Raw genomic sequence first — 16,426 nt, 5'->3', positions numbered from 1 at the left:
TACTATGTTTGGTGCGCATCTAATATTTATGACGCTTCCAAGTTTAGTACAGCCAAACTTTTGGCTTTTCTGCAGCAGGGCCTAGATTTAGGACTGCGTCTGGCCTCCCTCAAGATTCATATTTCGGCCTTGTCGGTGTGGTTTCAGAGAAAAATTGCGACTTTACCTGATGTTCATACTTTCACTCAGGGTGTGTTGCGTATCCAACTTCCCTATATCCCGCCTGTGGCTCCTTGGGACTTGTCGGTGGTTTTGGAGGCGTTGCAGGAGCCTCCGTTTGAACCCCTGGGTTCAGCTGACCTTAAGTGGCTTTCCCTTAAGGTGGTGTTCTTGCTGGCTATTGCCTCTGCTAGAAGAGTGTCGGATCTGGGTGCCTTGTCTTATAGTTCCCCATATCTGATTTTTCACCGTGACCGGGCCGTTCTTAGGATTCGTCCCGGATATTTACCTAAGGTGGTTTCTTCGTTCCACCTTAATCAGGAGATTGTGGTTCCGGCCTTTGTCTCTCCTGATTTGTCTCCCAAAGAGCGGTCTTTGGATGTGGTACGGGCTCTCCGTATCTACGTGAAGAGAACTGCTTCTATTCGAAAATCTGATTCTCTCTTTGTTTTGTTTGGATTTCACAAACGTGGCTGGCCTGCTCACAAGCAGACCCTGGCCAGATGGATTAGAATGGCGATTGCACATGCTTATGTGAAGGCTGGTCTGTCAGCTCCTGCTCACATTACGGCCCATTCTACTCGGTCTGTTGGACCTTCTTGGGCGGCCCAACGTGGTGCGACCCTTGAACAATTGTGCAAGGCGGTTACGTGGTCCTCCGGGAACAAGTTCATAAGGTTCTATGCCTTCGATACTGCCTTTTCCCAGGATGCTTCCTTTGGACGCCGGGTTCTTGTGCCCGCTACAGTGCGTCCCCTCCCATAAGAAACTGCTTTAGGACATTCCCATTGTCCAATCCTTGTGGAGCCCAGTGTACCCCGCAGCAGAAAACGAGATTTATGGTAAGAACTTACCTTTTTTAAAACTCTTTCTGCGAGGTACACTGGGCTCCACAAGGCACCCACCCTGACGCACTTGGCTTCTTTGGGTTGTTATGGCATTAGCCGCTGACACTTCTCTTGTCATGAGAATGTGGTGTATGTGGCTACTAACCGTCATCGTCTCTTTTCCTGCTACTGCATTGGGCTGGTTAACTAAAAACTGAGCTCCTGTGCAGGGAGGCGGGGTTATAGAGGAGGCGGCACTGTGCATTCTGGGAACAGTCAAAGCTTTGAGCCTGTTGGTGCCTCGGATCAAGATCCTAATCTACACCCCATTGTCCAATCCTTGTGGAGCCCAGTGTACCTCGCAGAAAGAGATTTAACAAAGGTAAGTTCTTACCATAAATCTCGTTATATATATATTTATATATAGCATGCAACGTCCGGCACTCCACACAAGCAATAGAAGCAACTTGCCGGGTGCCCTCCTCTTGTTATGCAAATTCAAAGAGAGTTTCAGGCGGCACTCGCGGACTCACTTACAAATGACCGGGGACCCCCAAGTCTGCTTACAACGTTTTGGATTTATTATCCTTCGTCAGGTAACAATATACAGGTCATAAAAGCTTACCTTTATACCAAAGTGCAAAACGTGAGAGTGTGATCGGTGCGCGGCTCCCCCCTGTATTTCCGCTGACGTCATCACAGTCAGACGGCGCCGGGCGGAAGCAGGGACACTAAGCTTCGTGAAGTCCGTCACCATGGAAACTGTATACAAATCATATCACAGCGGTTACAGGCACATAATGTCAGGAATCAGAAACAGCATGATGGAAACAATAAAATATCAACAATGTTCATAAAAAACAATTCAGGGAGAGCATTTCATTTAGACCATGTGGGGCAATGGTATTAAGGAGGTGGATCCATTTGGCTTCACACTGTAAGAGCGCTCTGGGTCTATGACCCCCCCCTCTTATCATCACTAATATGGTCTAACATTTTATACCGCAGAGATGATAATGTGTGCCCTCTGGTCTTAAAGTGTTTAGCGACCGGCTGGTCAACACTCTTGCCCTCTAAGGATTGCTTGATGGCACTGCGATGCTGGGCCATCCGTTCTTTGAACTGACATACAAATGGATCCACCTCCTTAATACAATTGCCCCACATGGTCTAAATGAAATGCTCTCCCTGAATTGTTTTTTATGAACATTGTTGATATTTTCTTGTTTCCATCATGCTGTTTCTGATTCCTGACATTATGTGCCTGTAACCGCTGAAGTTTCCATGGTGACGGACTTCACGAAGCTTAGTGTCCCTGCTTCCGCCCGGCGCCGTCTGACTGTGATGACGTCAGCGGAAATACAGGGGGGAGCCACGCACTGATCACACTCTCACGTTTTTCACTTTGGTATACAGGTAAGCTTTTATGACCTGTATATTGTTACCTGACGAAGGATAATAAATCCGACACGTTGTAAGCAGACTTGGGGGTCCCCGGTCGTTTGTAAGTGAGTAGGTGAGTGCCGCCTGAAACTCTCTTTGAATATATATATATACCTCGCAGAAAGAGACTTAACTATGGTAAGTCTACCATAAATCTCCTTTTATAAAATAGCTTTGGCAGCTATTTTTGTGTAACTTGTAACGGAAGATGGCAAAGTTAATGTGCCAGTGGAGACGTGTCTGGTGTAATGTGTGTGTGTGTGTGTGTGTGTGTGTGTGTGGGGTGGGGGAGTACAGCGATGCAGATATGTTGAGGTCTGTGCATAATAAGAGAAAACAATTTGAATTGTGTTCTGCAATTAATGAGAATTTCTGCTGTATGAACATTTGTCTCCTCTACAGATAATTCGAGATAAATTCCTCAAGCAGTGTAATTGTGTGATTAATGATAAGATTAATCAAGGCTTGAAGGGGAAAAAAAAACCAATAACATTTTTTGAAGAAATACAATAAGTGTTAAGTAACAGCATAAAGCATGCTAGAAAATGACTGTATGTTCACAAAAAAAACATTGACCCTAATATACATTTCGGCAGATTCAATAATCCGTGCATCACACTGTTTGTTCTCCTGGCTAACGTGCCTGGAGCTATTCAATTAGAGACCCACGATCAGCCCGAGGCAGCAGTTACTGTAACTCTGATTATAGCTCACACCCTCTGGAGGTGCAAGCAGAAATAAGCACTAACAGCTGTCTTGGGACTGTTCATTGGATGATGTTGGGTCTCTACTAGCCCCAGGCACTTTACCTGGTAGAATAGGCTGCGCAACACAACCCACGGGCAATTGAATCTGCCCCTATATAAACTGATGACTTAAATGATGCAGAAATTATGCAAACTAAGATATCATAAAGTATTTCACTGGAGATTCTGTATTATTATTATTATTATTATTATTATTATTATAATATCTATTGATAGGGTGCTAGAACGTTCTACAGTGCCGTAAAAAGAAATACGTAAAATGACACTATACAAATACTGTACATACTAATAATTATAATCCTACTTATAATATAATGATACAGTGGTCATCATGTCATTTTACGTATTTCTTTTTACGGCACTGTAACATGGCAGCTAGGAGTTGATTGGCTTATGCATTTTCTCTCTCCGTTTTATCACTTTCCAAGCGATGACGCATCTAGCCCTTCCTGTATGTTGTGTGCATGCAAATTATACTTTTTTTTTTTGTCTCTTGTACTATATGCATCCATCCTCATAAGCTCTATAAAATTGAGTAGCCCCTTCATTTTTTCTTACACTTAGCAGGGGTTTACATCAGCTCCCACTTGGGTGGTTTAAAAAATTGACCATAAGCTGTGTACACATTAGACGATATTTTGAATGATTTGCCCGATTTTCAGCGAATTGAAACGTCAAAATGTTCAAATGGTCAAGTATGTAAGCACTTTGTTGCTGATGATGCACGCTCCTGTTAATTTTAAGCATCATCCTCCATCGGTCCTGCATGCACGGAAGACAAAAGCAGCATGGCCCCCGCCATCGCTCCATCACTGCCGTGTGTATGCACTTGCCGATGCCGGGTCCCGCCGCAGGCGATGTTGTGCTGGGTATACATCGTCTAATGTGTACCCAGCTATAGAGTGTAAAGGATTTTTTTCTTCTCTGTTTTTGTCTTCCAATGTTATGGTCGTGATCTGTCATAACTTTTGTAATTATTGTGAGCATCATCCGCTGAGAACCTAAAGTGCTTTTATTGTACATTGTATGGGGTACTTGGTGATGCCTTTTTCTGGCTCTTATTGAAGTGAGCTGCTCTGCGGTTGCACAGTAGTGTGTTGTCACCTATATTTCTGTTTAGATACAGTTAGAAGTTAGGGAGACTAGTAGGACTGTAGAAAAAATGTAACTGATTCAGCGTGGAGGGGTCCAACTTTCTTTAGGTTAATCAGATAGGTATATGTACATACATGAAATCCCCCACCCAAAAAAAAAAAAAGTTAAAATAAAAAATGTTAAATAAATAAAGCTGTCGGTTCCATGAAATATCCCACATTTACTTGAATTGTCGAGTAAAGTGACAGACCTGTAAAACAAGATGCATTTATTAGTCATGCTGAACTTTGTAAAATAAGTGTATAGATGCTTTAGGGCTGTCTTGAAGTCAAGTTACAGGTTTCTGGGCGCCTTATTTTGGTGGTGGGGTGTATAACCTATACACCTCTATGTTTATACCTGAGAAAGGTGCCTATTCCCTACTTATTCTTTATAACAATAAACACCTTTCTCTAAAGTAATAAGAACTATCTATCTATCTATCTATCTATCTATCTATCTATCTATCTATCTATCTATCTATCTAATTCAATATCTATCTATCTAATTCAATATCTATCTATCTAATTCAATATCAATCTATCTAATTCAATATCTATCTATCTTATTCAATATCTATCTATCTTATTCAATATCTATCTATCTTATTCAATATCTATCTATCTTATTCAATATCTATCTATTCTATTCAATATCTATCTATCTTATTCAATATCTATCTATTCTATTCAATATCTATTCTATTCAATATCTATTCAATATCTATTCTATTCAATATCTATTCAATATCTATTCTATTCAATATCTATTCTATTCAATATCTATTCAATATCTATTCTATTCAATATCTATTCAATATCTATTCTATTCAATATCTATTCAATATCTATTCTATTCAATATCTATTCTATTCAATATCTATTCAATATCTATTTTTTATTCTATTCAATATCTATTTTTTATTCTATTCAATATCTATTCAATATCTATTTTTTATTCTATTCAATATCTATTCAATATCTATTTTTTATTCTATTCAATATCTATTCAATATCTATTTTTTATTCTATTCAATATCTATTCAATATCTATTTTTTATTCTATTCAATATCTATTTTTTATTCTATTCAATATCTATTTTTTATTCTATTCAATATCTATTTTTTATTCTATTCTCAGCATCTTACAGAGTTTTTTTTACTTATTCTTCTGAGATCCTGGCAGGCACTGGATGCCCATAAAATCAGTGCTAATCTCCTAGCTTGGCACACTCTACGATTTCTTTGATTACAGAACTTGTGGCGTAGTTTTTTTTTCTTATTTTGACGAGCTGGAATAGATAATTACAACCATAAATTACATTTGCACGGCAGCTTGTGTCCTCAATATGCTAATCGACTGCTGCTAACTTGTGGAGTTTGAAGTGCTTCTCTTTCAGAAGTTACAAGTCAACACACGTGGAATCATTTGGTGCAGTGAATGAACACTTGACCCATTTAATATGTCCTTCACCTGCCAGCTGTTAGCTGTTATTCCTTGGACATTCTTTATGCTCTCAGAGACCTGTGTCACTATCATCCTTTATAGAAGATTTGTTTGTACTAGCATATATACACTTACATTGTCATCTCAGGGTTACTTCCTCTATATTCTCTCCTTTGTATTTATATACATTTCTTTTGATGGGTTTAGAAACATCATAGCAATAGTATCTTTCTGAAATGTATGTATTAATCTATCCCAAATTAAAATAAAATAAATCCTTTAATTATAAAAATATTTATTTTGTATAACCTCTTCATGTGACTCCCCGCATCTTTATTGCTCCATAGACAGATGGAGCAGGTTGTATGTAGACCTACTGTTTGAACTGGCAATAACTTGGCCATATAGGGCTCATTTTCAGTTGTGCTCTGTCTCATATCCACTCCTGATTATATTCCATTACTTACAGTACCACTTGTGACCACTTGGGGTCTCCCAAGTGTTACAGCAGGTCTTGGTACAGAAAGTGTGTGCTATCCAACAGTGGGGGTAATTCCAAGTTGATTGCAGCAGGATTTTTGATAGCAACTGGGCAAAACCAGGGGGGTCATTCCGAGTTGTTCGCTCTGTAAATTTCTTCGCATCGCAGCGATTTTCCGCTTAGTGCGCATGCGCAATGTTCGCACTGCGACTGCGCCAAGTAAATTTGCTATGCAGTTAGGAATTTTACTCACAGTTTTTTCTTCGTTCTGGTGATCGTAATGTGATTGACAGGAAGTGGGTGTTTCTGGGCGGAAACTGGCCGTTTTATGGGTGTGTGTGAAAAAACGCTACCGTTTCTGGGAAAAACGCGGGAGTGGCTGGAGAAACGGAGGAGTGTCTGGGCGAACGCTGGGTGTGTTTGTGACGTCAAACCAGGAACGACAAGCACTGAACTGATCGCAGATGCCGAGTAAGTCTCGAGTTACTCGGAAACTGCACAGAGATGTCTTATCGCAATATTGCGAATCTTTCGTTCGCAATTTTGATAAGCTAAGATTCACTCCCAGTAGGCGGCGGCTTAGCGTGTGCAAAGCTGCTAAAAGCAGCTTGCGAGCGAACAACTCGGAATGACCACCCATGTGCACTGCAGGGGAGGCAGATATAACATGTGCAGAGAGAGTTAGATTTGGGTGTGGTGTGTTCAATCTGCAATCTAATTTGCAATGTAAAAATAAAGCAGCCAGTATTTACCCTGCACAGAAACAAAATAACCCACCCAAATCTAACTCTTTCTGCACATGTTATATCTGCCCCCCCCCCCCCCCCCCTGCAGTGCACATGGTTTTGCCCAGTTGCTATCAAAAATCCTGCTGCGATCAACAAAATGTATTATACTCTTAATAACCTTAAAATTATGTTCAGGCTTCAGCATCACATCTGCACAACATCTGGAAATATATTTTTGCCTCTTAATTTGGAACTTGCTAGACATTTACAACTTTATAAATTATGGCTTTTCTAACTAGTACCCATATAACTACACAATTGGGATCCAGTCACCGTACTGGCGATCGGGAAGCCAGCAGTCGAGATGTAAAAGCCGGAATCCCGACACTGCGCAGAAGACCGTCGCCGGAACTCCGACATAGATCAAAATGCAGGTACCGGAATCCCGACCGACGGCATCCCGACCATAAGTATGCCGGCCCTGGTTAGGATCAGGCTGTGGGAGGGGAACGGTGGGGGGGGGAGGTTAGGTATAGGCTGCGCGGGGGCTGTTAGGGTTAGACTTGGGGGGGAGGAGTTTGGGTTAGGCTGGGGGGAGGGGGTTAGGGTTAGGCACCACTGGGGAGGGTTAGGCTGCAGGGGAGAGAGAGTTAGGTTTATTAGATTTGTGCTGCATGGGGTTAGGATTAGGCAGAACCAGGTTGGGCTGCGGGGGGAGGGGGTGTTAGAGTTAGGGAGTAATGGGGTTAATGTTAGCAGTGGTGTCGAGAGAGGGGGGAGAGGGTACATTTTACCCGGGCCCAGGTTTGATAAAGAGGCCCAGTGAGGTCCCAGTGGGGGCCCAGGCCCCCTCCCCCTTGCCTGGCAGCAGCAGCTTTTCTCCTCAGTCCAGCGCAGTCTGGTGATGCAGGCGTTTTTTTGATGGAGGTCATGGAGGCATTTTTTTCTAAGGGTGCATGACCACGCCTCATTGATTATGCCACGCCCCTTGAAAGTACCTGGACCCAGCCAGGCTCTCATCCTGCCCTGAATGTTAGTATACTTACTGAACAGGTGTCGGGTTCCTGACCCCCCAGAATCCTGATACCAACCCACACAATTATGTGCTCCACTGTTACTTCCCATTGTAATATATAATGAATTCATACTTTTTCCCATAACTCATACTTGGAGTTGGTTCCTATTTAATGCATATAAGGTATGGCATTGCAGCACAGCCAGACTGTCCTAAAATTACCCAAGGGCCAGTGCTTATTTACTCATTATGTTTATTGATCAAAGCAGACATTTTATTTACTAAGGTAAATATTTGGACCTATTTATGTAATCAGGCATGATTAAAATATGCTAATTATTACACTTTATATGGCGCCATCATATTCTGTAGCACTGTGTAATTAGGGAAAGTGAGCATACAAATTACAATTATGTGATGATGTAAACGGCCAATAAACCAACCAGCAGTGGCGTAACTACTGCCCCCGCAGTCCTCGCGGTGGCTTGGGGGCGAGGGGCTGCGGGGGCGCCACTGATTTACAGCAGACTGACATGCGGACGAGCGTCCGCATGTCAGTCTGCAGTCTCCTTCCCTCCGCCGCTTGTTGGAGGGACACGGAGGGCACACAGCGCGCCTCCCTGTGTCCCTCCTGCTGCATCATCTCCGGCGACCGCGGGTCTAATAGGGGGAAGTGCCGTCCGTGAGCTCTAATTGGCTCACGAACCGGCACTTCCCCCTATTAGACCCGCGGCCGCCGGAGATGATGCAGCAGGAGGGACACAGGAGAGACGAGCTGTGCCCTCCGTGTCCCTCCAAAAAGCGACGGCGCGGGGGGGGGGGGGGTAAATATCTGGCACTGGGGGCATATATGGCACGGGGGGGGGGGGGGAGAGGGAGGAATATCTGGCACTGGGGCATTTCTGGCACTGGGGGGAATATCTGGCACTGGGGGCATATCTGGCACTGGGGGGGGGGATATCTGGCACTGGGGCATATATGGCACTGGGGGGGAATATCTGGCACTGGGGGCATATATGGCACAGGGGGCATATATGGCACTGGGGGGAATATCTGGCACTGGGGGCATATATGGCACTGGGGGAGGGGGGATATCTGGCACTGGGGCATATATGGCACTGCGGGGAATATCTGGCACTGGGGGGGGGATATCTGGCACTGGGGCATATATGGCACTGGGGGGAATATCTGGCACTGGGGGGGGATATCTGGCACTGGGGCATATCTGGCACTGGGGGGGAATATCTGGCACTGGGGGCATATATGGCACTGGGGGCATATATGGCACTGGGGGGGATATCTGGCACTGGGGGCATATATGGCACGGGGGGAATATCTGGCACTGGGGGGGAATATCTGGCACTGGGGGCATATATGGCACGGGGGGAATATCTGGCACTGGGGGGGAATATCTGGCACTGGGGGCATATATGGCACTGGGGGCATATTTGGCACTGGGGGGGAATATATGGCACTGGGGGCATATCTGGCACTGGGGGCATATGTGGCACTGGGGGGGAATATCTGGCACTGGGGGCATATGTGGCACTGGGGGGGTATATGTGTACCTGGCACATGGGGGGGACGACTATATTTGGCACTGGGGCATGTAAGTACCTGGCACCGTGTCGGAATATCTGGCACTGGGGACATATGTGGCACTGGGAGCACAGCCCTAGCAACAAGGACTACCTCCTAGCAACGAGCATGACACCCAGTGCATGAAACACCTGGCAACGAGCATGACACCCAGTGCATGAAACACCTGGCAACGAGCATGACACCCAGTGCATGAAACCCCTGGCAACGAGCATGACACCCTGAGCATGAAAACCCCTGGCACCGTGCATGGAACCAAGAGCATGAAACCCCTGGCAACGAGCATGACACCCAGTGCATGAAACCCCTGAGAACGAGCAGGTAATTGAAAAGTAATTAGAAGCCTTACTGTAGGACTTAATGTGTAATGGGCATTACGGTGTGTGGCATAATGTATCACGGACATTGCGGTGTGTGTCATAATGTGTCACAGGCATTACGGTGTATGATATACTATATCGCGGGCATTGTGATATGTGGTATAATGTCTCAGGGTCATTGCAGTGTGTGGCATAATGTATCACGGACATTGCGGTGTGTGTCATAATGTGTCAGGCATTACGGTGTGTGGTATACTATATCACGGGCATTGTGGTATGTGGTATAATGTCTCAGGGTCATTGCAGTGTGGCATAATACATAACGGGCATTGCGATGTGTGGCATAGGGTATAACGGGCAGGGCATTGCGGTATGTGTCACAGGCATTACGGTGTATGGTATACTATATCACGGGCATTGTGGTATAATGTCTCAAGGTCATTGCAGTGTGTGGCATAATGTGTCACAGGCATTGTATGTGCTATAATGTATCGGGCATTGCAGTGTGTGGCATAATGTATCACGGACATTGCGGTGTGTGTCATAATGTGTCACAGACATTGTATGTGCTATAATGTATCAGGGGCATTGCAGTGTGTAGCATGATGTATAACGGGCATTGCGATTCCTGTCATAATGTGTCACAGGCATTACGGTGTGTGGCATAATGTGTCACAGACATTACGGTGTGTGGCATAATGTGTCGGGGGCATTACAGTGTGTGCATATTGTGTCGTGCATTATTGTGTGCGGCATAATGTCTAAGGGCCATTGCAGTATGTGGCATAATGTATACTGGGCATTACTATAAGGGGGAAAAATGACAAATAATGTAAGGGGCATGAATCAGGATTATTTTTCTTTCCTGTGGTGGCCAACGTATGGGCGTGCAGGTTGCAAAACTGGGGTATAAGGTAGTCTTTTCCTGCAATGCCACGCCCCTTTATGTGAAACCACGCCCACTCCAACAAAACCACGCCTCTTTTTTTGGCGCGCGCATATTTACCCCTTTCTTGCTCCCAATTATGGAGCATGAAGGGGGGGGGGGGGGGGGGGCGCCGAATAATTTTTTGGCTTGGGGGAGAAAAATTTCTAGTTACGCCACTGCCAACTAGTATGGTTTGTTTTTTGGAGTGTGGAAGGAAACCCATGCAAATATAGAGAGAACATAAAACTCTACACATATAGGGGATGATTCAATTGTTTATGCGTGCCCAATCTCCTGGTTAAAGTGACGGGAGTCGCAAGGCACAATTCAATTGTTTGATTTGATACAGCGCCCAGACAGACCAGGTTTAGCCGCATAAAATGTGAAAAGTGCAAATTGGGTGCCCAAATACGTCACTTTTCGCACATTTATGCCCACCAGCTCAGAGGGTCTGCTAGCAGAAATGCTGGCGCCACCTGGCACTGACTGCCGTCGGGCACCTGGCACTGACTGCCACCAGCGCAAACAGTTGAATTCCCCCATAGAGTCCTGCTTGGAATCAAACCCACTGTCCCAATTCTGTGAAGCAGCAAAGCTAACCATTACACCACTGTACAGCCCTCAATATCGATATATACATGGAACAGAGGGGCAGATGTATTAACCTGGAGAAGGCATAAGGAAGTGATAAACCAGTGATAAGCGCATGGTGATAAACGCACCAGCCAATCAGCTTCAATATGTAAATTGACAGAAGCTGACTGGCTGGTGCGTTTATCACCTTGCGCTTTTCACTGCTTTATCACTTCTTTATGTCTTCTCCAGGTTAATACATCTGACCCAGAAAGTGTTGGGAAGCATAAAGGTGACGTGAGGTATGGAACACAAGTCACTAGTGGTGAAGCTAGGGTTTCTGTGTCACTTAGGGAAAAGACTCGGCTCACACCCTCCCAGTAGATAGTAGTCTAGGCCTGCTTGAGTACACAGGTCAGTTTAGCTGAGGCTCACTCAGACTGAACCCTACTGCTGGGTCCAGTAAGCCCCCATTTTGTAAAATGGTCCCAGTTGTGTCCCCCGCCACCCCCCTCCCCCCACAAAATAATAAAGAAAAGCTATAGGGAGACTCTGAACAATGATGCAGGACCCATTCTCAGAATCAGTTTTATTGGCCAGGTGTGCTCTCGTACACTAGGAATTTTTTGCGGTACAATGCATTGCAGACCACAAACCATATGAAAACCTTTGGGTGTGCATACATATCTGAATTCGGCACAAGCTTTATTATTATTATTATTATTATTATTATTATTATTATAATATAGATTTACATGGATCAGCCACATGTGTTGGTGCAGTGAGCTTGTTGCTGTGCAGACATATGTAAGAACAAGGCTCAACAACAGTGATGCATATTGCGGGGACAACATTTTGACAAATTTCAAACTAAACCTCACAAAATGAGAAAACATTATAGAGTAAGTGATAATAATGGCTGTTGCTGTGTGCTGCTAATGTTTGAATGTTACCATATCTGTAATGAGCAGAGAGAGGGAACATCAATGCTACTTACAGTAAGTATTGTTGGAAGTTGTAGCTTGATGATCAGTAGAGAGCTGCAGGTTGCCAGTCTTATCCCCTAATTCTGCACGCTGACCAACCTCTTCAGCTTCCTGTGACTTGCTAGTAGTCATTAAAAATATAGAAATTATGTTGAACTTATTTTTTAGGAGCAGGAGAAGGATTTACCAGTGCAAAATTAGATGAAAACAAAACAGATCCCAAATATTTACTGTCGTACCAAAGTAACATTTTAGAGGCCACACATTTATGTTATGCTGCTGTGTTTATTATAAGCTGGAGACATGGATTTGGTGTTAAACATTGTGGCAGGTGAGAGAACATCTACTTCATATATTTAAGATTCCTTCTATTTATATATTTTTTAGTTACCATTTCTGTTTTGCTGTATACAATTTTTTTTATATTTATCCAGTTTTTTTAATTCTGGTTTACTTTCTATATGTGGAGTTAAAAAAACAGTCTTGATACGATTAAGCAAAATGCTGCTAATACAGTAATATAATATTCCAACATACAGTACTTACCACAAATTTCTTGTCTCAACAACACATTTTGTATAGTTACAAGCGCTCGTTATTATTTTTCTAAGTTAACTATTAAAAAAACTGAGCAGCTTTCACTGTAAGTATACAAGCGCGTTCTACATAAATATAACAATGTTCACAATTTATGTTTACACTTCCAGTAATGTAATATTACAATATCTCACCCTTCCTACATTGATCATGGCCTGTTATTAGCTGTTGCAATCATTCTCTATTTACACAAATATGCCCATTTGTCTGCCTCTAGCATAGCACTGGGCACAGCCACAGTCTGCCTGCATCATGGTTTTCAGAACAGCCCCCATATACCTTACGTGCTCTGTGTGAAACTTATGTGGATTTGCAGGTCCTGCTGGAAATGTGCACGGTGAAAAAAGTGTCACTTTAATATCGGATTTATTACCACTTATGTAATAAAGACCGTCTCAGTGTCTCCTCATTATCATTATTAATGTTGGACATAAATTAAGATAAATTGAGCATTTAAGTTTAAAGGAGCTTTTCTGTTTGTCTCTTATATACTGCTCATTTATATCCAACATTACTAATGATAGGGCACATTGGTAATGTCTTTATTACATGAGTCACTTGTGTTTTCTTGACTGTTTCTGCTCCACTGCAATTGTCCTTTCCTGTTGAATTGAAACCTGAAAAGTATAAAGGGATATCTCATTGAAGGGATGTAGTTGAAATCCCGGTGGTCGGAATCCCGACGGTCAAAATACCTATGCCGGAATCCCGCCCGCCAGAATACCGGCAGTGCCGCCACAGCTATTCCCACTCCTGGGTGTCCACGACACCTGTGGAGTGGGAATAGAACCTGTGGCGAGCGAAGCAAGCCACCGAGCCTGCAGTGTGGTGAGCGTAGCGAGCTAGCAAGGGGCTTCAGTCTGCTCGCCCTTAGGATTCCGTACCCAAACCCCATTGAATGTATTCTGTATATCTGGACTTGGTTTCTACCATCTGGAAAATTCTGTAACCGCAAGCTTTCATGCAGGAGCGAGCTGTGTGGCCCTCTGCTAAACAGTGACTGACCCACTCCGTCTTTACCCCTAGACTTTCATTTATAATGTTAATTGTGCCCCACAATAAAAAGCCTAATTTGTCCATGTGGATGGCTTAAATCCATGCACTTAGCTGAACATTTCTTCCATTTATCCATGTACTGAAGATACAAACATTTAAATCCCTGCATATTTCACAATTTTCTTATGCATTAAATTGTTCACTATATTTGAGAGGAAAAACAGACACAAAGGGTATTTACTCTGCGAGAGGAGCAGTTTAAAGGTGTGTACACACGAAGCGATATGGCTCAGCGATTTTGACTATACTGTATAGTCAAAATCACTACAAAAGTTAGTGCATATCGCTCCGTGTGTACACAGCGAGTGATAGCGATGCGCGTCCCCGCCAGGTCGCTATTGCTAGGAACAATAGACTGTGCAGGCAAGTCAATTTTGACTATGTCGCTGGAAAAGTAAAAGCATCTCCCTATTTAAATGAGTTAAACCACAGGTTCTCAAACTCGGTCCTCAGGACCTCACACAGTGCATGTTTTCCAGGTCTCCTCACAGAATCACAAGTGAAATAATTAGCTCCACCTGTAGATCTTTTAAAATGGGTCAGTGATTAATGAATACACCTGTGCACCTGCTGGGTTACCTGCAAAACATGCACTGTGTGGGGTCCTGAGGACCGAGTTTGAGAACCTATGAGTTAAACAAAATTGCCCATAGCCAAAATCGCTTGCACACTTAGTCAAAATCGCTGGTAAAGTTAGTCAAAATCGCCTACTGCCACTTCAAGGTAAATTGCTCAGTCACAATCGCTCCGCGTGTATGCACCTTTAGACTTCCTTTACTGTCAATGTCTGTCTTCATAGCTTTATCTTTTTCCTCATCTTGTGGATAGATTTATCTTTTTCCTCATCTTGTGGATAGAATTTTTTGTATGTTGTACTAATTTTCCTCTGTCCTTAAAGACAGACACCTCCTGCACTTTTTATGCATGTCGCATCTGTTTAATAAGGTTATATTAATAAATGTGCATCGTGATTCCTTGTTCATCATAGGATGCATAGGGATGCATGCTTATGAATCCTATAAAACAAATAAATATAGTATTGTGGCAGGGACAGCATGATTTCACCTGATTTAAATGTGAAACAGCAGGATTGATTGGATCCAATCCATGTCTTTTTTGAGATCAGCTATGAACCAAAGCTAGACTGATTAGTAGCACCTGTCAGCTAGCTTTAAAAATGTGTCAGTGCAAAGGAAAAAAGTTCCTGATGTTGGAACAGCCACCAAGGTGAAAGACTGGGGGTTTGGTGCCATGGAGCCATTGGAGTTTGTACCATACTTGCCTACCCTCCCGGAAGTTGCGGGAGGCTCCCGATTTTTGGGGTAGCCCTCCGCACTCCCAGAAGAGCAGGCAGATCTCCTGAATCCTGCTCACACCCTAGTGAAGCAGGTAGGATGGGGGTGGGGCTAAAATTATGAGAATCATGCCATTTTAGCCCTGCCCCTTTCCCATGTACCAGCAAATCGCAGCATTTTCACGATGTGGCGCGGGTCTTGAGAGGAGAATTTAAAAGTAGGTAAGTATGGTTTGTACCAACTTCACTCAGAAACTTGTAAAATTGCTATACTGTGACCTGTACTCTGCTTCCTGAAGTTAACCTTGTGCTGTCTGTGTGTGTGAGAAATAAAGTCGCTGGTGGTTCTTTTCTTTTTTTTAATTGTGTTTATTGAAAAGAAAAAGATAACACACATGTAACATAATGAATACAGAACATTAAAGGCGAACAGTCGAATCCACTGTCCGTAGATCATAGTGACATGTTTAATTATAGAATCGCTGGTGGTTCTTTATCTGCAGTCTGTGATCCTTGTCACAGTATATTGTTGGATTTATAAGCCAGGATAACCAATTCTCTTAAGCATAGTCATGGACTTTTTGTACAGTGGTGTTATAGACCCATGTTACACTATAGCACAAACTGCAGTCAGAATAAATGTGCAGCTCTCTCAAGGGCCCCATACACTAATGTGACATGTCCGACCGTCATGTTGCAGCTGATCACCCCGTCAGCCTCCCAGGCGGCAGGATCGGCCAAGATACATCGTATGCTGTCCTTCTGAATACGATGTATCTTGGGCGATCCCAGCCATACCTGCAGGAACCGACATATCATGAGTGCAGCACTAACGATCTAGGGGAGCAGATCCGACCCTCACGGGAATGCGCATCGGATCGGAAACACCTCCAAAATGCCCGATTTCATCCGATATGTTGGGCCGAATGCCCAAAATCGGATGAAATCGGGCATTATCGTTCTAGTGTATGGGGCCCTTTACTACTGATGCATGACTGTTCTTGTGATATCTACTCTCCTGAAATGTTTAGGAGACTCTCAAACGTCAGGGATCTCTCTTTGACTCCTGGGTG

The 16,426-nt window shown here is 43.6% G+C and overlaps 1 protein-coding gene across 2 annotated transcripts in view; it reads left to right on the top strand.

Annotated features, from left to right (window-relative positions):
* The window catches only part of TSPAN4 (tetraspanin 4), a 1,631,716-nt gene that overhangs the window by 1,025,268 nt on the left and 590,022 nt on the right, over nucleotides 1-16,426 (top strand). Inside the window, exon 1 of one of the 2 annotated variants that reach the window (XM_063944764.1) lies at nucleotides 12,603-12,737. The exons of the other annotated variant lie outside the window; for it this stretch is intronic. Coding sequence (XP_063800834.1) covers nucleotides 12,710-12,737 — 28 coding nt within the window. The 5' untranslated portion in view covers nucleotides 12,603-12,709. Of the gene's footprint in view, nucleotides 1-12,602; nucleotides 12,738-16,426 lie in introns of those variants that run through there. 2 annotated transcript variants of the gene reach the window in all.

Source organism: Pseudophryne corroboree, chromosome 11 (genome assembly GCF_028390025.1).
Source record: "Pseudophryne corroboree isolate aPseCor3 chromosome 11, aPseCor3.hap2, whole genome shotgun sequence".
NCBI lineage: Eukaryota > Metazoa > Chordata > Amphibia > Anura > Myobatrachidae > Pseudophryne > Pseudophryne corroboree.
Note: the sequence above shows the minus strand (reverse complement) of the source record. Positions and strands in the feature narration are given on the sequence as shown.